Genomic DNA, 22,041 nt, shown 5'->3' with positions numbered 1-22,041 from the left:
CCTAGAATGTTTTCCCATCTTGCTTTTCACAGGGCTAGATCCTTTTTTTCCTTTTGTTTTCAGTTTTAATAACAGCCTCTCTATTGAGGGCTTCACTCTCATACTATTTCAGGATCTTCCTCTATTCTCCATCTCTACCCCTTGTTTCCTTTAGTATTACAATTTGAAATTCTTTTATTTGCCTGCCTACTCCTTTTGCCTATCTCTCCTACTAAATTTGGAAAGATGACACATAGTTGGTGGTCAATAAAGATTTTTGAATATATCTTGTAAAAGATCTGACCACTTTTTGTATTTACGAGGCTGAAGTCATATGATATATCAAACGCCAGGGAGAAGAGATCAGTCTGAGATGGGTGGAGCAAGGGATTTAAGACCATAGTGAAAAAAACAGGCATGAAAAGAGAGCAAGTTTCCAGAAAGAGGAACTCTGAGGGACTGGAGGAAACATGGCTGTACAACTGCCAGATTGAATAAAGGCCCTTACCTTGGAAAGCAGGAGCAGGTAAAGTGACTAAAGGAAGCTCTTCCACCAAAGGTGGAATCTATGATTTGGTGGCAAATTCTTTTGGACAGTACCATTCTGTCTTCTTAAAGCTGACAATAAAGAGATTACACTAGCTATACATCCTTATTAGAACTTACTTCAGTATACTGTAATTATTGGTTTTTGTGTCTCACTGATCAGAGAGTTCCTTGAGGTCAAGATATTTTATTTACCTTTGAATCACTCAGAATCTAACAGAGTTCCTTGTCCAAGTAAATGCTCCATAAAGTTATGCTGAATCGAATGTCTTGTGTAGACATACAGCAACAGCTCTTCCTAAAATGGCCGATGACGCCATTGGCGTCGGCTCGCGCTGCCTTTCCCTCGAGCGCCAAACTGAAGTCTTCCTCTTCCCCTGGTAACAAGAACCCAACAGCCTATCAACATTGCCACCGTGCCGCAGCCTATAAAGATTTGCCACGCTGCACCAACCCCCTCTCCCTGCCCATATAAGCTGTAGCACTGCCTCAATAAAACAGACCTGCGCCACGAGCTTGTGTCTCAAGAACGGTCGCTGTGTGTGAAAGTCTCTGCGCGTCCTTACCTGCCTCGCTCTTCTTCTGGGCCCTCCTCAGCCACGGTAACCTCGGCACAGCGGTGTGCCCTCTCCGGTCCGGCTCCTACCGACCCTCTCCATGCGCCCTCTGTCTCCCCCGCTCCAGCGGGGTAGAGCGGGCAGCATAAGTGGCTGAGCAGGAAGTAGGCAGCAATAGTACGTTGAGAGAGCAAACCCGCTAGCCCCGCCCGGCGAGGCCCGAGGAAAGGAGCAAGCCCGAAAAAACAGCAACAGACTTGTCTAAAATCCTTGAAGCCAGAGGTTCATTTGGACTTTGTCCATATCTCTAATATTTAAGAAGAAGAAAGCAAGAAAGGAAGATAAGAAATGTGTTTTAGTTTGCCAAAGGGCTGCTGATGCAAAGTAGCAGAAATCTGTTGGCTTTTATAAAAGGGATTTATTTAGGGTAAAAGATTACAGTTCCAAGGCCATGAAATGTCCAAATAGAGTCATTAGCAGCAATGCTTTCTCACCAAAGTCAGCTACTGTTGATTCCGGCATGTTGCCACGTGGTAAAGCAAAATGGCCACCAGTCTCTGCTGAGATTTCAGCTTTCTCTTTCAGAATCTACTACCTCTTGGAGCTCAGCTGTGAGTAACCAGGCATAGCAGTTGTTTCTTAGGGCTTCTCTCCTTGCAGCTCAGCTGTGGGCAAAACTGGAGTCTTTTTACTCACATGGACTAATCAAACATGGTAGTTCCCTTTTTTCCTGTCTGTCCTTGTGATTTCTTTTATATCAGACCCAGCAAGGAGGCCAGAACTCAACCTGAGCCATGCCTCCATGCCTCACTGATATGGTCCAATCAAAAGCCCTAAAGCAGGGAAATGGATGTGGCTCAACCATTTAGACAATGCCTACCACATGGGAAGTCCCAGGTTCTAGTCTCAGTGCCTCCTAAAGAAGACAAGCATGACAGTGAGCTGGCGCAACTAGATGATGCAATGAAATGATGCAACGAAGAGACACAATGAGGAAACACAATGAGAGACACAATAAACAGGAAGTTGGTTGGCTCAAGTGATTGGGCTCCTCCCTCCCACATGGGAGTTCCCAGGTTTGGTTCCTGGTGCTTCCTAGAAAGAAGACAAGCATACAATGAGCAGACAAAGAACAGACAGCAAGCATGAGCAACGGGGCGAGAAGGAGGGGAATTTTTAAAAATCTGAAAAAAAAAAGCCCTAAAACAATCCCATCAAGTAATCTAACCAAAGACCCCTCAACTGAATTCAGTACAATCAAAGGATATCATACCTAGAGGAACAGATTAGTTTACAAACAATCTTTCTTTTTTTTGGGATTCATAAAATAATCTCAAACTGCCACAATATGGAAGGAAAGGGAAAAATTAAGAGGAAAATTAGACTTTAGGGCAGGAGGAATTGTGGTGTCAACAAGGGGAGAATGAATTTGGTTAAACTACACACACTTAGCAAACATCCAGAATTCCAGGCTAATAATCAAATTGTCCATAGGTATAATTGTTGGTCTTTCTCTCCTCTGAAAAAGTTCTCAAAATGTGTTACCCCATAAATCACCAGTTTTCCTTTAGAGAAATCCAAAAGGTAGGTGTAACTCATACCAAGGTGACAGAAAATTAAAATAATGGAAGAATATCTATGACTTCTTGAGAAAGGATTGTAGTGGGTTGAATAATGTCTTCCCAAAATTCATATCCACCTGGAACTTAAGAATGTGACCTTATTTGCAGATGTATTAAGAGAAGGATCTTGAGAGTAGATCACCCTAGATTTAGGATTGTTCTAAATCAAATGACTGGTGTCATTATAAGAGAAAGGAGAGGGGACCCACAGAGATACAGGGAAGAAGGCCATGTGAAGACAGAGGCAGAGACTGGAGTTTTGCTGTTATAAACCAAGGAATGCCAGGAGCCACCAGAAGCTGAAAAAGGCAAGGAAGAATTTTCTCCTGAGGCTTTTGGACAGAGTGAGAACTTTAATTTTAGGACATGTGGCATCCAGAATTGTGAGAGAATAAACTTCTGTTGTTTTAAGCCACCAAGTTTGTGGCACTTTGTTAAAATGTAGCTGTAGCAAATAAATAAAAGGATTGAAAGAAAATAGAGAAGACTCTTTCATGTCATAATTTTTTTTTTAAAGATTTGTTTTTTATTTCTCTCCCCTTCCCCCTGCCCCCACTGTCTGCTCTCATTTCCATTCGTTTTGTATTCTTCTGTGTCCGCTTGCATTCTCGGTGGCACTGGGAATCTGTGTCTCTTTTTGTTGTGTCATGTTGCTGCATCAGCTGTGTATGTGGTGCCACTCCTGGGCTGGCTGTGCTTTATTCACGTGGGGCGGCTCTCTTTGAGGGGTGCATTCCTTATATGTGGGGCTCCCTTACACGGGAGACACCCCTGCGTGGCACAGCACTCCTTGCGCATGGCAGCACTATGCATGGGCCAGCTCACCACACGGGCCGGGAGGCCCTGGGTTTGAACTCTGGACCTCCTATATGGTAGACAGATGCTCTATTAGTTGAGCCACGTCGGCTTCCCACAAATAAATTAATATTGGCATTCCCAGATACTTAGCCCTAAATTATTATTATTATTATTTTTTAAAGATTTATTTTTATTTATTTAATTCCCCTCCCCTCCCCCGGTTGTCTGTTTTCTGTGTCTTTTTGCTGCGTCTTGTTTCTTGTTTCTTTGTCCGCTTCTGTTGTCGTCAGCGGCACGGCAAGTGTGGGCGTCGCCATTCCTGGGCAGGCTGCTCCCTCCTTCGCGCTGGGCGGCTCTCCTTATGGGTGCACTCCTTGCGCGTGGGGCTCCCCTACGCGGGGGACACCCTACGTGGCGCGGCACTCCTTGCGCGCATCAGCACTGCGCATGGGCCAGCTCCACACGGGTCAAGGAGGCCCGGGGCTTGAACCGCGGGCCTCCCATGTGGTAGACCGACGCCCTAACCACTGGGCCAAAGTCCGTTTCCCTAAATTATTTTTCATCTATTAAAAACAATGATTAATGAAATAATCATCTATTCACTTAAGAAAAGCTCTAATAATTCAGTATGTAACTCAAAATGGAGATCGTCAAAGCATTAATTTACTATTTAAAAATTGCATAAAAACTACTACCTTGGCTTAGATGACATAAAACAATATTTGCTTTGCAGACAAAAGGATTTTTTTAAAGTTCTGTATTTAATTTTGGATTAATGCTATAATTATATGTCTTCACATTTATCAACCTCTCACTATTTTGGACGCAAGAAGCTTTCTCTTATCCACAACTTTTTAAAATCATATGATTAATATCATATAGAAATTTGGAAAACAGAAAGGAAAAGATCACTCCCACACAAATTTATATTCTGCTTTTTCATTAAACTATTTTTTAATCATTTTTTCAGTTATTTTACATTTTTGCTATTAAAAAAACATTACAATAAATTTTTTGTTCATAAGGAACAGCTATTTCCTTAGGACAGAGTCCAGAAGTGATACAACACAGGTAGTTTAGTGCAATGTATCACAATAAAAGCTAGTATTTTGAACCATTAAGTGAAATTGACTGGCTCTTGCTATACATTGCCAAATTATTTAAAAAGTTATGATAAAAAGTTGTGATAAGTTAATTAAATTATATTTATTGAGCAAGTGCTTTGGGGTCAGGAACTGTTCAAGACTGCGGATAGTACACTCAGCAAAACATAGAATCTCTACTTTTACAGAGCTTTCATTCCAGTGGAGGAGACAAATTATGTATCTATTATAATGTATATAGTTATAGATTTGTGACTGTTTACTTTCTCATTTACACAAATATAACATATAATTAATATGCATTTTGCATTTCATAATAAAATGGGTAATGATAATAGATATAAAAGACAAAAAAAAAAGCGGGATAAGCTGATAGGTCTCTAGAAATCAGTCCTCACTCATTAGGAACACCCGCTTGGATTGTTAAGGGGTAAGAAATACACTTCTACTGTGTTAAGCTACTCAAATTTTAGTATTTCTTTTTTGCATCAAGTACAATTTTAAGGATCCCGAAATCCATAACTTCCTTTAAAGATATATCCTGAGGTATCAAGTCCTTAAGGTTAAAAGACAACAAACATCCTACAGGAGCAATTAAGCAGTGACTAAGAATAAAATGTGCTTTGTGTGCATTTTCCTCCACTCCGAATACTGAAATTATTTTTTCTTTGCTTAAGCATCTTGTCATTGCTACAACTATTTTTGCAATATAATTTTACATATTCCAGGACACACCTTCTAATTTGAAATGTTTTGCAATGAGAGACTAATATGGCCTACTGTGGAATTCCTTATAGAGATTCAAATTCACCCTTAAGTCGCAGGTTCTAGCAATGTCTAACGTAGAAATCCGAAAAGTGCCTCGTTGCAAGTTTTCCTGCTTTTAAAGAGATTACGTTACGCCTGACCTAGGGAATACGTTTGTGAAACGTGGGTCTATAACCATATGCATTACTTAATTTTCTGGGAATGAAGAAGGATCTGCAATTTAAGTTCATCATCCAGAGAGAGCTCAAAAAGTGATTAGATGCCTCACCACCCAACTGGTCTGAATTGGTGGTGTTGACATTTAATGCGGGTAGCTACCCATTGCCATTAATATACCTCTCCTCATCAGATTATTTCCAATTGAGGCAAAGGGCCAACACCTGGTTAGATAATTAAACTTTGTGACGTTTCATCTGTTACTTCAAATTAACTTTGGAAAAAGGGTAAGAAAACAAAAAGACTGGAGCCTATACGCAGAAAGACAGGTAAACCACAAAGCGAAGATTTTTTTCCTTCAGTGAAATCCCCTTGCGGGCGCGAACGCCTGGTTACAAAACTCCTCGACAACCTCTTCCACTTCTGTTCCCAACTTCCAATTTCTGCAGCTGGCATTTTGCTCTGTAAGCAACGCAACGCAGCACACTGCGCAGGCGCCTAGGTCACTTGGCCCGGGGAGGATTCCGGCGCAGTCGCGCAAGCCGGGAAGTGGGCCGGCTCGCTCGCGCGCTCCGCGGTTCACTTCCGGCCGGCCCCTCCCCCTCCCTTGCGTAGTCACCGCCCTCTCTCCCTTCTCCTTCCCAGCCTCTCCCTTAGCTCTCCCCGCCCCTCGCGCGCACCGCCCGACTCGCCTCCCCGCCCTTCCCCTCCCGCTCCATCCGGGTCGCTGACGGCTGTCCCCGGACTGGACAGCGGCGGAGGCTGCTTTTCTCTGAGGAACCCGGTAAAGTTTCACAGGGATCAGAAAGAGGAGCTGCGGAGCAGCCGTACAGACGCCGGAGGAGCCGTGTGATCGCCGCCACTGGCTTGAAGAGGAGAGTCCAGGAGCTGGAGACCTGTCTCAGCTGCCTCAGCTGCCGCGTTGCTCGCTTCCTCGCTGCCTGGGGAGAGGCAACCTCCGTCCCGTCGCCCTGGGCTCCCCCTGCCCTGAGGGGCTGGGTGAGTTGTTGCCTCGCTTGGTTCGGGGGCGTGCGGCGGCGTTTGGGAGGGGGCCGGGGGGCTGGGCGGCACAGGCCGGCCTGGCGCAGGACGCTTTCTCGGCGCTTCCTCTGGGTGGGGGTTGGGGGCGAGGGTAGTGTCGGGGTCCCTGGCCCCAGGGCTAGAAGGTCGCCCCTCGCTGGGGGAAGGCCCTTCCTCGGGCCGAGGGCCGCCGGGGCTGCCGAGCCTCGTCCGCCGGCCTGCGCGGCTGCTTCGGGCAGGCGGCTGCCGTAGTTGGCTGGGCTCCGGCGAGCTTGGGTGTGTGCAGGTTTCTCTCCCTCGGTCCCCGGGAGCTAATTGGAGTTAGGTTCGGGGAAGGGTGGGAATAAATTGTTTCTCATTCCCTTACCTGTTGCTGGCGCGAGAACACCTTTCCCATACTCTTTCTCCCGACTTTTACTAGAAAGGGGTGGTTAAACCTCGTGCGCTGAACTCGGGGTTATTTTCCTGTGCTCCCCTTCTCTTAAAAAAAAAAAAAAACGAGATGACAAGAACTCTCGGAAACTATCGAGTTCTAAAGCCCCAAAAGAATGAAATCAAACTTCTCTCAGTGGCTGGGTCGTGGAATGGGATAGCTTCGGCACTTTCTAGCCGGAACGTACTGGGTTTTGAAACTGGTCAAGTTCTGTGTGAGGAATCTGGGTGACTACTACGGGAATAAGGGTGACTTCCTGGAATGGTGTTATTTAATAGGTAACGCGATGTGTTTAGATGAAGTTAGACTCTCTGAATGTTAATTTTCAGTGTACTGGAAAGTTCTACAGCTTTCGCCACCAACTATCCGTTGTCCCTGCCCCCATTCCTGGTCTTGAAAATCGGCAGTGCTGAGGTTTTTTGCAGTTTTTCCATCCTCAAATAACTGTCTCAAGAGGCATCGTGGGATGTATACTGCTCAGGAGAAAATTTTCAGTCACGGTTACCACACATATGATAAAATGTTCAATTTTTATATTTAAACTGCGTTTTTTCTCTGAGTATTGTAATTAGGTACATTGATTTAGTTTTAAAATTAAAATTGTCCTGGGGTTGGAGTCATCTTTGGAGGCATAATTGCATGGCTTGACGAGGGAATCGTAATTTTCTCTATGGCCTATTGAGGCAAAATTTTTATGAATAATTGGAAGAGTTGTTCAAATTGTGGTAAATTTAAAGTTTCCATTGTTTTATATCTATTACAGATTGGAACTTCAGTTTTCTGTTGATGTGTAGGTAGGTATTAGAAGATATAATTATGCTCTTGTTTGAGGTTGTTTCTGCATTTGGCTAAATTTTTCACTATGCATACTTGATTATTTGGGTGGTGGAAAGATGTCTTATTTCTTGCTCCAGTTGAAATTATTTAAAGCGAATGCAAAAAAAAAAATCTTAATTGCATCAAGATACTTAATAGTATCATTACTTTAGTCTTTTGCAAGGTGAAAAGTCAAAATTATTTAATATGTTTTAAATTATGGAAAGAATCATGAGGAGTGGCTGTATTTTGCATCTGATGCATTTAAGATAATACAAGTGGTTGGTTTTTGAAACTCAGTGATATTTACGTAGCATATTATAAAATAGGCTATTTACTGTGTAATACTTGTTGTACCTAGCACTTTAAAGAGCAATTATACGTTGTTTCCTTTGAAGTCATATTACCTTTTTTTTCCCTGTCTCCCTAGATAAAGGGATACATTCTCCTTTCCACTGTTTCAGAAGGGAGTCTTTTATTGAAACTGGAAGACCAAAAGAAATACAAGCATGTTGTGCTGGGGAAATGCGTCTTTTGGACAGCTAGGTTTGGGTGGAATTGATGAAGAAATTGTACTAGAGCCCAGAAAAAGTGACTTTTTTATAAATAAAAAGGTTCGAGATGTAGGATGTGGACTCAGACACACTGTATTTGTTCTTGATGATGGAACGGTATATACATGTGGATGTAATGATCTAGGACAGCTAGGTCATGAAAAATCCAGAAAGAAACCGGGTAAGTTAAAAATAAACTTATTTGCTATTTATAACTTATTTATCTTTTGAAATATCATATAATTTCCCTTGTCGTAAACTCATTTTTATGAAGCTTTAAAATCAAACTCGGAGTTAAATATATTTACATTTGCATACTTCTAAGTATATCATTTTGCAGGTTTTAAAAACTATTATAAACCTTTATTGCGTGAAGCTTTGGCCTCAGAACTTAATTATGGTGATGTAAAACAGTATAGAAAACCAGCCTGCAGCGTATAGCTCTTCTCTTGCGTAGATTATATAGTTACAGAGTATGTAGTTTGTTGGTCCTTTTTATTAAGTCCTGTTCAGCTACCTGGGGCAGATTTTACTATGTGCTGTTTTCCAACAATACATCAGAAAGAAAAAAAAATTTAAATGAAAGCTTTTTACTTTTTGCTTAAATAGATGTTAATTCTTTGATTTTTCCCTACTGTATTATTTTAAATATGTAATTGTATTTGGCTGCGTTGGAACTACCTTCTCTTGAGTAGCAGCAATACCTGTTAAAGAATTTGTGAATATGAGATGTCCCCATTAGCCATACAAGCCAAATTTAAAATAATTTTTAGAGTAATGAGAATTTTGAGGAATTTAGTCACATTTCATCTACTGTTTTTCCTGGATGTACATATTTTAAAATAAACTACTACCACATTTAGAAATAGTATATGAATTTTGCTTTCGGTTTTGGTAAATAAAAGTTAATTCAGATAAGACTGGTAAGGTAGTAAATTCAGATTCAAGAATGTAGCTATATTGATCTCTTTTAATTTTAACAAGGACAATTAAATATTTTCTGTAGCAGTTTTTTCTGTAACTTCCTTAAGTGGTTTCTATTCTACTTTTGAGAGATTAATGTAGCTATCAAAATTAATGCATTAAATTAAGGCATGTTTCATCTTTCATACCATCTCACTACCATGGCAGACGTCACTCTTCTAGTTTGTAAATCTTGTATAGTTTTCAACCTTTATGGTGAGTCTTAATCTGTTCTTCTGCCTTAATTTGTAATTTAATTTTTATTGGCTGAATGGTAGTGATACTTAATACAGTAGGTTTAATTATTGTAGAACCCACCCAAGGTAAATGGCAGCTAAGTGTATTTTCTGGAATTCAGTCAGATTTTCATAATCTCAAGCATTGATGTGGTGATGTTGGTGGAAACAAATGTCAATTTACTGAGAAGCATTTGAGTGTGATCTCTGCTTCAGAGGCAGGTGGGCGGGTTTACCTTTTTTACTTAGTTTAGAATGCTGCCTTAGGTTGAGATTTCCATGGCCTGAGGACTACTGCTATTCTTTGTACTTACATGTCCCATAGAAATAAACATCTTTTTGTATTGCTTTAGGAGCTTTTGAGGGCAATTAGAAAGTACAAAACTGGTACATAGAAATTGCCAGTATAGTTACTAAAGTTTATTAAGGTTTAAATTTTTAAATGTTATTAAACACATGTTCTGTGTCCAGGACAAGGATAGACACTGTGCACTAATAGTTTAATGATTATAGTGCCAGGAACAGTTTTCTGAATCTAAAGGTGAGATTCTGAGAAACTTAGCTAGGAGATGCCTCTTCATGGTCATGTTGACATTGTGATGATTGCATTGTGACATCTGTATCATCCTATTGATTCATCCTGGAAGCTCATTTGGTCATATAAATCTGAGAGGGTGGGTTTCCTAATTTATGATAACTCTTTAGGATCTTTTTACCCACCGTGGTATTCCACAGTCAATGGAATAGAAAAGAAATGAAAGCATGGACTCGGGCTTTGAGGAATTTGGAACCTGGGTTGGGAGTTAAGGCATGCATAGATTAAACAACTGGAGACCATTGAAATTTGACGTGTTGTGGTATGTACTTTGAGCCTAGGGAACTTAAATGATGGGAAATACCATTATGGGATAAAATTAAATATCTTGGGGTAACATGGAGTCTTAGAATTATTCAGTCAGTGATCGTGTAAATAGACAGAAAATAAGTCTATAGCTGGAATTGCTTGGTTTTATAGGAGGGGATCCTGATCATGAGAAAAGCTTTTATAGGGTCGATGATATATTGAAGTGTACCTGTGTTACAGAGGTAGGAGAAACTACAAGTTTAAGGAGAGGTAGTTTTGATAGGATTGTCATCTTTTAACCTCAGTCTTGATTTAAATGCTTGAGTGGTAAACCTTAATAATGTTTTTAACCAAAATTATTTCAATTTGAAATAATTCCTTAATTTAAATGTGCTCCTTCCCAAATGCTTTTTTAAATTTAATTTGTGGGCTTGAAGATGGGATTAGAGGATAAGGGTGTGTTAGATTTTATTTAATTGGCTTTTCTGGTGATTGAATGAGTTGGCTTGTATTGGTTGTATTTCTAGGACCATGTAATAACATAGTTTACTTCATCAGAGCTTTAAACCTGTGACAAAGCACACAAAGGAGGGAGCTAAGAAATTTTCCTCAGAGATTGGTTTTATAAGCCGATTAAGTAGTTTGTAACTAATAAGGAGTAGGAGAGAAGGTGGTTTCATTCATAAAGGATGTTACTCTTGAGAGTCATGAGAAGTTACTGTAGTACTTGACCTTACAGCATAGTAAACAGATTTGACCTGTGTCCTATTGGGAGAGGGTTTCCATTCTGGACATTTTAGTAATCATATAGGAAAGTTCAGCTGATGTCCTTTATTATACGAAGAGTGCAGATCATGTCCATTCTCATTTCTGCTCTCTTGTATATATATATATGCCCCTTGCCCTCACTACTATTTCTTTCTGTATCATTTCCAAAGAAGTGAACTTTTATTTCACTTTTGTTTATGTATTTTTCCTTCATAAGAACTTTTGATACTTTGTAACAAGTGGCTCTCATTTTCGGTTTTTCTTTAATATGCTTGACTAGTCCATGTAAATGAACTTCTACTTTTTATACCTTATTACAAAATTTATTTCTGAAGATTTTAAGATAACTCTTAGGGAAGCGTATTTTTCTTACAAAGATTCTTTATTCACTGTATGTCCAGTCATGGGTATAATTTGGTGACCATGGTCTTAATTGTATGTTTTGCACATCTGCTTTCATTTATGTTAGAAATAGTACTAATATATTTTATGACTGTAATTTGTAAATAATTTGGTATTGTTTTGTTAAAAAATGACTTTTTGTAGTTTACAAAGTTCTTTCACATAGATTGTCTCATTTAATCCTCACAACAATCTTGTATGATAGTGAGGCCACATTATGGTCCCTGTTTTACAGATGAGAAAATTGAAGCTTAAAGAGATTGAGACTAACAAAGTCACTAGGCTACCACATGTTGAGACCACTCAAAAGCCTATGTTTTAACCTTTATCCCACAAAACTTTTCCCCAACCATATTGGGAGGGTAGAAGAATGTTTGTTCACCTAGGAGGAAACTAGTTTTCCCATCAGTATTTTATGTAATTCTGAGGACTAAAAAAAACCAACAACAAAACCCAACTTTTAAAAATTACCATTTTATAACTCAAGTTACACAATGAAGACCCCATGTTTTATTTTTTTTCCCCCGTAAAGGCCATTTTGGGAACCAAATAGAAAACTTGAAGAGTTCTATTTTCAAGATGTAATATTGTACCAACATGAATTAAAAAATTCAAATACATATAGTATGTTTTGAACAAAAACATTAGCAAAGCTAACAGTAGAATAAAGTTTGACTGTTGTAATAAAATTTATTATAGCTTATTCTCAACTATATGAAGATGATGAGCATTGATTTTGTTTCCTGTATCCCAAAATGGGTCGTTTGCATTTTGGTCACATAGCAGCAATTACTTGCTTGTCTTTCTGCTTCTTCATTTTCTGACCTGTTCTATCTGTTCTTAAAGCATGAATCTTTAAACAAACTGTTCCTTAAAATATAATTTAAATTAGAAAAATATGTGAAATTAATGTATAAATATGGGAAATAAAATTATTCACTTGAGTGGAATATAAATACAAAATCTCCCCGAATATTTCTCATTAAACCAAAGCATATGAGACCAAAGAAGCTCTTTATGTTTTATAAACTTCTAATTTTCACGATACCTTCTAAGGAAGAGAAAGATGTGGACTATATGAAGACTTGAAAAAGTAATTACTTGGGTCAGGAATGGAGGCTTGCTTTGGAAGTTTTACTTTGAGAAAGGCTAGTATCCAAGAATCCCTTTGTCAAAGATAGGAAAAAATCATAATGCAAACAGATGACTACTGTTAGAGAGATGTATAATAATACTTTACTTTGTGTAGGACCTACATCTGAGGAATTTCAAGAGCATTACACAATAACTCATGGTTCCTTTCAAAATGCTTGTGACACAATTTGCAAGAATTATCCTCATCTTAGGGGATAAATTTACGGAGAAATGGCAGCACAAGTTGGTAAGTAACTTGTCAAAACAGTTGACAAAACAGTCAAAGCAGGTGACTGGTGAACAGGTGTAAATTGAGTCTGAAAGTTTGAGTCTACCAGTCTCCTACCTTATTCACTATATTAATGTTTAGAATTACTTAAAATAATATCTTCTGTCTGAGGCAGATCAGATACTAATGCAGATTGTTTTCTTGATATTCTACTTGATGGCCTATTGAAAGAATTACTTTACCAAGATGCTTGCATTGTGATACCACTTTGGTACTTCATAATAACCCTGTGTGGTATGAAGAATATTTAAGCAAACCAACAAAAATTTACTATAGTAATACCCAGTCTTTTCTTTTTCCTTTGTTATATATCATATTCTGCATTCTTTTGTTGTCTAACTGCTATTTTGTGCTACTATCCAAGGAACATACTAATGGCCATGAATAATTGATTTGGTGGCTTGATTAGTTATGTTGGGTTAAGTCTGTCATGTGTCTTTCTGTAGGATGCATTGGTTTGGTGAATGCTTTATTAAACACGTAACCCACAAGAAGACTTAATAGTAGTAGATGCCTGATCGGAGCAAATGGAGTCTTCTTTTAAAGGACTTGGAACCAATGATTTTTTTCTTTGTGTTTAGCATGTCACTGTGTTTCACTGATTGGAAATGAGCCTTGTACTTAAAAGAACAGGAGTATGGTAAATTTAGATTTCACAGGTTTGGTAATTACCGAGGATTCTTGTTGCGGATTGGCAGCCTAGGTGGTCTAGTTTCCATCTTATTCTTATTAGGGACTCTTAGGGTTCTATGTCCCTGATACCATACAAATGTAGTGCACTTGTTAAACGTCATTTCTCAGGAACCCAGTGTATTTTTCAACTTGCTTTGACGAAATAAAATCATCAAAAGACACTTCATAGATAGTTATTTCTCCTTTGCTCTAAAGTATATCTGATAATTGGGATATACATTAAAGAAAATGTAATATAAATGTATTCAGGGGAGCAGGAATAGCTCATGGTTGAGCCACTGCTTCCCATGTATGAAGTCCTGGGTTCAATCCCTAGTACCTCCTGGAGGGGGAAAAAAAAAAGAAATATGTGTGTGTGTGTGTGTATATATATATGTGTGTGTGTATATATACGGATGTTATTATAAAGGTTTATTTGGGCTAGGTTTGTGTCAGTAGAAAGGGGGAGGTAGTATTCATAAACTATATTAAAGAGCTTGTGGTTTATCTCAACTTTTCTGAACTTTTTTTTCATGCTGATGGAATAAAAAGGCAAGAATTAATTTTATATCTTAATGAAGTGTGATAATTTACATGCAAGAAAACCCTGTTCTGTGTGTAATTATACAAAAAATTGATTGGAGTTGCTTTTGTTAAAAGGGAAATTTCTTGAATTTTCGTGGCTCATTCTTTAAACCACAATTTTTGTTTACCTGGAATTGCCCTTTCATCTTCATTTCTAGTGTGGCAGAAATTTAGTCTTTCTTGGCCATAAAGAAAACATTCTAGAATCCTTAAGTAGTGTGTTTTTCATATATTATTTTAAATATCCAAATAATTTCTTTGTTAATATCCATGTTTAGTCTCATTTCGTTCCTTTGCTAGGAATCATCAGTATTCTGAAAGAAGAATATCTTTTTAGTTTTCCATAACTTTTTCTAATTATGAAAGTATTGCATGTCCTTGATAGAGAACTTGGAAAATAAAAGTGAAAAAGCAGCTATAATGCAGTCATGCACAGATAAATACTTTTATTTCTCCGGTCTTTTTCTATACTCATGTTTATGTTTCTGATTTCAGATTGGGAACATATTCTTGTATCTTAGCTTTTTTTCAATAATATTTGGCTAGTAATTTAGTAAGTATTTTTCCATATTTTAAAATACTGTTTAAGGCTATTTGGATGTACCAAGATTTGTTTTCCTATTCTTTTGAATTTATTTCCCGATTTTTGTTTTAAGTGATGCTGCCATGAATATAACATCAATTTAATCTTTGTTTGCATCTGTTTGTTTCTTTAGGAAAAAGAATGTCTTTAATTTTAGGAAACCAAGAAGGAACAATAATTGCATTTATTTTTAAAAATTTAAGCACAGTTGTGCCTCACTTTACAAAGTTGATGTGCTCATAAGATATTTTTAAATGAAAGTTTTAAAGATATTCATTTGACAAGATTTTGAGTACAATATGGGGAATACCATTTACAAATCTGGTAGGAATGATAAAACAAGTGCACAAATAAATAGAATGTACAAAAATGTGCTAAGTGTTGTAAGGTGCATAAATAGAGAGTTATATAAAGATGGGCAGTATAACCATTTGGAATGGAATAGATTGTAGAGGAACTTCTTTGGTGGAAATAACATGAACTGGAAAGAATATATAGAATTTCTATGAGGAGTGAATGAAGCAGAGAGCTTTTTAGGTAAATTAGTTCAAATGGGGATAGGCAAGTTTGAGGTTGATTTAGGAAACAGTAGTCTTGTTAACTGAAATGTCTGCGAATAGGGAGCCAAGATGGCTAGGTAAAATTGAGGTGAGATTAAAGACTTAAATTAAGGAACTTGAATTTATTTTGGTTAATATCCATTGATAGTTTGTAATTATCAAGGGTTTTTATAAAGGAGGGGTTAAGGGGACAAAATTTGGAGGTAAAGAAATTAATTAGGCCATGATAGTAGTCCTTTAAAACAGAGAGGGAACCAAGTAGATCAAGGAGAGATTAGGGAGGAGAACAAATGGACAGGCTTTGGTAGCCAGATGGTAGAAATGTAAGGGTAATGGGAGAAGCCAGGGATAATCCTAGGTGGATCAATTAATAGAAATAGGAAACCCAGGAAGAGAAGGAATGTTAACTTTTTTTTTAGGAGAAGAAATAAAAGATTCTGATGAGGTGAATTTTGTTTTGAATTTGATAACAGTAAGAAATTCATGAACAAAGAGGAGAGATCAGGGCTAAAGGCATGAAATGTTTGATTTCCAGTTTTGTTTTATCTTCATTTCCAAATAGGCCAGTATTAATATTTTGATTATATTCTTTCATCATTTGTAATAGATGTTCCACAACAATGCAGGTGTGGTGGGGTGGTGTATGGGGATCATCCTCCATGCTATGCATGATTATTTTGTAAACTCACAACTTTTCTAATTAAAAAAAAAGTAGTCAAAACAAAACAAAAAATAAGTAGGCTAATATTCCAGCTGAAAATTTCTTCCTGGTTCCAACCTATCAAGTAATTAATAATAATACTTTATGCCTTTGGGAAACTGTTTAAAGTACCTGGTATAAATTTAAGGTGACCTAAATGATTGCCTACTCTAGTTCATCTGTCTTATAAACTTAAAATTTTTTTATGTAGATAAAATTGAAACATCTGTTTAAGTGGAACCATCTGATAGCTGGCTTATTTAATTTTCTTAATAGGTTCATTAGCTTATTCTTATTAGTTGACACAAGCCTGTTAATATGTTTGACTTCATAAGGAAGCTTTTGAAGTTGCAAAGATGTAGTCACATAGAGGTTGCTTTTGAGTCCACTAGTGGCTGAAATATTTGTAACTATAAATTGAATATGTGCTGGCAGTATAGGCAAGAGGTCCTGGGAAATATGCCCTTTGAGATAATGCTGTTGCATCTGTGAAAGGGAAATGGAAGTGGGGGGAAAAAACAGGGTAAGTTAAAACAGACAAGAGGGCCTAAGGAGCAGAATTAAGAGTATCTGAAAACAATTGGAGGAAGTTTAGCTACTTTACCTATAAATCATTGGAAGTTTGTGACTTTTTTGTTTTCTTTTAGGATGGCATGATAATAGATAAGAGCTTAGATTGCTTCCCACAATTGATCCCCAAATATTTATATTATATATTTTCTGCAGTTGCAATTGGGAGTAAGGGGGAAAGGGAAAATGAAGAAATTGGTATGGCAGTGTATTGGGGGAAGAAAGATATACTCCTCATAATTGGAAATACATTTAATAAATAATATTTAGAACATTCTTATTTAGATATTAGAATGCTGAAATTTAAAAATAATGGGCAGAGAAGAAGAATAGCAGCTATGTCTACCCAGGGAAGCGTAGAAAGATTAAGAGGTGAAAAGTTTTGGGTTTTTTTTGTTATTATTGGAATAATGAAAGTGCTCTACGAATGATTGAAGTGATGAATGCACAAATATGTGATTACATCAAATACCATTGAGTGTACGCTTTGGATGAATTTATGCTTTATTATGTGCCAATAAAATTGATTTGTTAAAAAAAAGTATGGGCAACCACCATTATGTGCCAGGTACTGTGCTAAATCCCATATGCATTATGCAAAAATTGCACTGCTACTCTTCAGAGTATATATTAGAACAATGTTAAAAGTGAAGAAAATAAAACGAAAGTTAAATAACTTGCTCAAAGTAAAAACTAAAAATTAGTGGTGGTAAGAACCAATTAGAAGAACAGTGGAACAAAAGGCACCGTTTATATAGCTAGACAAAAGATAAACTAACCCAGGAATTAACTAATTAGAAATGTGCAAGGCCTATATGAAGACTTGAAGCATTACTAAAGCTCATAAAAAACTTGGACAAATAGAAATCATATTTGTGGAAAGGAACCCTCAACATCATAAAGATGTCAGTTTTCTCTAAATTAGTGTGAAATTTAATGTGATCCTAATTAAAATACCAGTTTGTTCTTTGGACAGCTAGAAAAATGGATTCTAAAGTTCATATGGGCAAAACAGACTGGAAAACTGAAAAGCAGTAATATATTAAACTGAATATTAATATATTTTAATTTTAAAACCTAACTAGAACTGGCTCACAAATTGACAGGTAGACCTGTAAAACAATATAAAGACCAGACATAGACCCAAATCCTCTTAAACCAATAGGGAAAAGATTTACGTGGGGGAGTATTCAAGGAATAAGTGGCAGGGCCAATTCGATCAAATGTTTAAATGCAAAAACAATAATAATAAATGTATTTGAAGGAAACATGGATAAATTCATTTATTATTTTTGTGTAAGGAGAGACTTTCTAACTGAAATGTGAAATGCATAGAAGAAAGGATAGATTAAAAAAACTACATAAAAATAAAAATCTTGCTAGGCAGGAATCACTGTAAACAAAGTTAAAAGACAAATTATAAAATACTTGACTCACATTACAAAGGGCTAATCTCCCTGATATAAAACACTCCTAGAACTTGAGAAAGAAACAGTCCAGTTGCAAAGTGGGCAAAATATATGAACAGTTTACAGAAAAGGAAATATTAATGACTTTTAAATGAAAGGCTCTTCAACCACATTCATTTTAAGAGAATGTAAAACTACACTGAGGTACTGTTCATTTTTTTTTTTTAAAGTTTACATTTATTTATTTTTATTCCCCTTAGCCCTTGCTGTCTGCTCTCTGTCCATTTGCTGTGCGTTCTTCTGAGTTTTTGCTTGTCTCCCTTTTTGTTACATCACCTTGCTGAGTCAGCTCTCTGTGGTGCTTCTGGGCCTGGCGGCACTCAGTGACGTGTGGATCAGCCTGCCTTCACAAGGAGGCCCTGCTACACGAACCCAGGACCTCCCATATGGTAGACGGGAGCCCAACTGATTGAGCCACAGCTGCTTCCCGGCACCGTTTATTTTTCTTACCAGTTTAACAAAAATCCTTTAGGTTGATAACACTGTTGGCAACACTATCAGGAAACATGTATTCATATATTGTTGGTGTTAGCATAAACTGATAAACCTCTACAGAGAGTAATTTGGTAGCATATGTCAGAATTACAAATGCATATATCCTTTATCTAAGGAATTCCATTTTTGGGAAATTACATGATAGGTATACTTGTTCAAAGGATGCTTGTACAGGGTTTTAAATTGTGACATTGTTTATAATAGCAAAAGATTAGAAATAACCTTATTTTCTGTCAATTGGGAACTGGTAAAATAAATTGTGGTTCACCCAGTGTAATGTTTTTAGCTATGAAAAGCATGAAGGAATTCTTTGTGCAGTGATATGGAAAGATCTGTAAGAAAGATTAAGTAAAAAGAGCAAGATGCAGAACATTGTATAGAAAGCCATATTTTGGGTAAAAAAATCGGAAAATTTATATTTATTTATAGATATATTTAAGAAAAACCCTTGCAGGGATACACACAACTATTAACAGTGTGGTTACTTTTGGTGCAGATGTGGGAAGAGAAGGAATAGGAATTAGATTGATGGAGGACATGGATGGTAGGTAGACTTTTCATTGCATACCTTTTTTAGAACCATGTAAATATATTACCTGTTTAAATATATATATGAAGGATAGGCTCAGGAATTAAGAGTGCCTGGTTACAAATTCTGGCTCTGTTGCTTATTAGCTGTGCTATCTTGGGCATGTTGCTTATTAGCCTGTCTGTGTCAACATTTTCTCCCCTGGAAACTTAAGATAATTATGTCAAACTCCTAGGGTGGTTGTAAGGATTAAGTGAGATAACATGTATAGTGCACAGAACTGTGCCTGGCATATGATGAGTACTCGATAAATGCTTGCTTAAAAGAAAAAAGCTATTAATATTAGAGTGGGAATTTAAATTTATAGTCTGCCTTATGCTAAAGTTAGGTATTAAAGCTGTTTCCATATTTGCCTCCAGATAGAAAGTACACATATTTTTATTTGCAACTAAAGTTTAGGCATTTATTCATTAAATGAGTGTCTTCCTACTATGTCCCAGACACTGTCCTAGGCATGAAAGAACTTTTCCACCTTTAGTCTTCAATTATCTTGTTGGAGCTCTTATTTAAAGATGATGCTAAAATTTTAAAAATCTTGTGATATTTAGAGGTAATGCTGTATTGGAGCAAGATGTAAAATGAACTGGATTCCTTCACCTTCAGACTTTAAGGATATATAGAAAAATAAAAGAATTAAAGATGCGTTCTTTTTGTTCTTGTGAGAAGTCTATAAATGACTGAAGCTAGATTTGTCAATTTTTAAAAAGTTATTGATGAATAATTAGAAAGTGTAGTTTCTGTATTGATACTTTGAGGAATACAAACATTTGAATAAATAGTACTTATGCAGATACTTAAACCCTGTCCCTCCTAGAGTGATGAACTGACCTTGAAATATTTACTGTGAAATTTAAAATAAATGCATTTTATCACATCTTTCTGCTCTTATTTTGAATTTGTGGTTCCTTTCATACCAACCTGCCTAAATTTTTTACCTAGTGTATAAATATGCTGTTAATAAAACAGTATAGCCAACCATTTATGCAGTGTTTGACTATGGCAGATCAAGAAAGACAAATATGCCTATTTCTGAGATAATAAAATTAATTGTGGAGAAGAGAAAGACATATTTTATATGGAAACCATTGCAGTGTAAGCAAATTCTCTGTCTCTGAAACAAACTACAAAAATAGCTCCTCCTCCTTCTTAATGCTATTTCTTCTTAAACTAAGTTGGGTTGAAACTTTAGCTTGATCCTAGGTCTATTTCTTTGCCCACTGATGGAGTTCCCAAATCCTGTTCTTTTTTGAAGAACTCTCATGTTCAGTTTTTCATTTCCTTTGCAAATGGCTAAATGTATGTCATTGAGCCAGTTACTTTAAATTTTTGGACCTTTAGTTTCCTCCTATCTCAATCAAAAAACTGTTTTCATTCTAGTCTTTTACTAGTCTATGTGAGAACTGTGCACCAATAACTTTCTTACTGATACCCCTGCTCCAGTCCATCCTTCCTATTAATTCTGGGTTAATCTTTCTAAGGCATATTTCCATTTCCAGCTCATGAATTTTGCCCAGTTTAAGTACCATCTCTTTCATTATTCTCTGGTCACTCTTGTGAGAACTCAAGTTAACACCTTTTTTATAGCACCAAGCATAGTACCTGGCATGCAGTAAATTAATAAATTGCATTGCTGCCTTAAAATTATTTGGATAAATATCTTCCCTACCATATCAGCTGCTGGAGGTTAGAAACTTCTCTTAAATACATCTTTATCACTGTAGTAAAAACATTGGTGCACATAGAAGGAATACATTGGAGGAGCTTGGGAGTTTGTTGACTGAGCACATATTCAGTGTATTTAATTGGGTGTGCCTTCAGAAGGGAAGATTATAGATAGACTTTTGTTTTAAAGCGCTTGATGGCCATCAACTACATTATAACCAAATTTTTAAAATTTAAAACTATACTAGTGTATCCTAAGTATTTCATTCTTGATTGTTTTTAAAAAGTAAAAATAAAGTAGATATTAGATTGAAAACTATATTATCTTGAAATCTTTGTATTTCACCTTTATCTCTCCCTTTCCTCTTCAAGGAAGTTAATTTCAGCTGTTCCTAGACAGCCAGAAAGTCCTTTATTCAAGAAAAATAATGTAAGACCCTAAGGGTTTATCAAATTATATGTATATTTTGAAATAAATCAAGTTATTAAAAACACAACACCTTGTTACTTTTAAATATTACTAACAAAAGGACAATTGTAGGGAAATGTTTAAACTTTGCTGCTTTTATCTGTGAAATGGTGATGGTGGTACACCTGCCTGATGGTGTTATGAGGATTAAATGAGATTAAATGAGTAAAGTGCTTAGCACAGTGCCAGGCACATAATAAAACTATTTAACTGTATACCAGTAGATAGATAAGCTGTATAAAAGAGGAACTTGTGAACATATCTGTTATAAATAATTTCTTAATCTAGTTGTATATCCATATAAACATTATTTTATTGTGGGCTGTCAACTTAATACATGTAAGTTATTCATACTAATTTTATCAGGGAACTCATTAAAATATTTTCTTGACTTCGGGCTGTACCAATCCAAATTCCTACTGGTAATTATTGGTAAAAGTTTAGAGAATAAAAATTATTTTTTGATGCTTTTTTTTGTTCCTTTAATTCTTAATTTGTTTTAGATTATATTGTGTGGTCATCTTATGTGCATTATATTAGAGGTCCTTTAAAAAGTGAAAGTAAACAGTTTCACTTTAGATATAGCTAATGTATCCTCAAGTGACGTAGTTTTGGTTATTTGCTATATCTATAACAAAATTAGCAGTTTGATTAATTAAAATAAAAAAAGTTAATCAATACAATCTTATTTATTTATTG

At 36.7% G+C, this 22,041-nt stretch overlaps 2 protein-coding genes across 6 annotated transcripts in view; one reads left to right on the top strand and one right to left on the bottom strand.

Annotated features, from left to right (window-relative positions):
• MYPN (myopalladin) overlaps positions 1-1,175 on the bottom strand; it is a 123,559-nt gene extending 122,384 nt beyond the window's left edge. Inside the window, exon 1 of the mRNA XM_023592307.3 lies at positions 1,092-1,175. The gene's annotated coding sequence lies outside the window, so the exon portion shown is untranslated. The remainder of the gene's footprint in view (positions 1-1,091) is intronic.
• Positions 1,176-6,043: 4,868 nt separating this feature from the next.
• HERC4 (HECT and RLD domain containing E3 ubiquitin protein ligase 4) overlaps positions 6,044-22,041 on the top strand; it is a 137,842-nt gene continuing 121,844 nt past the window's right edge. The window contains exons 1-3 of one of the 5 annotated variants that reach the window (XM_058298914.2): positions 6,044-6,528; positions 7,746-7,776; positions 8,229-8,533. In XM_058298914.2, coding sequence (XP_058154897.1) covers positions 8,308-8,533 — 226 coding nt within the window. In that variant the 5' untranslated portion in view covers positions 6,044-6,528; positions 7,746-7,776; positions 8,229-8,307. Of the gene's footprint in view, positions 6,529-7,745; positions 7,777-8,228; positions 8,534-12,833; positions 12,947-22,041 lie in introns of those variants that run through there. The other 4 variants (XM_071215827.1, XM_058298917.2, XM_071215828.1 and 1 more) reach the window with 4 other exon arrangements.

Source organism: Dasypus novemcinctus, chromosome 6 (assembly GCF_030445035.2).
Source record: "Dasypus novemcinctus isolate mDasNov1 chromosome 6, mDasNov1.1.hap2, whole genome shotgun sequence".
NCBI classification, from domain to species: domain Eukaryota; kingdom Metazoa; phylum Chordata; class Mammalia; order Cingulata; family Dasypodidae; genus Dasypus; species Dasypus novemcinctus.
This window is presented reverse-complemented; position numbering and strand designations above follow the sequence as displayed.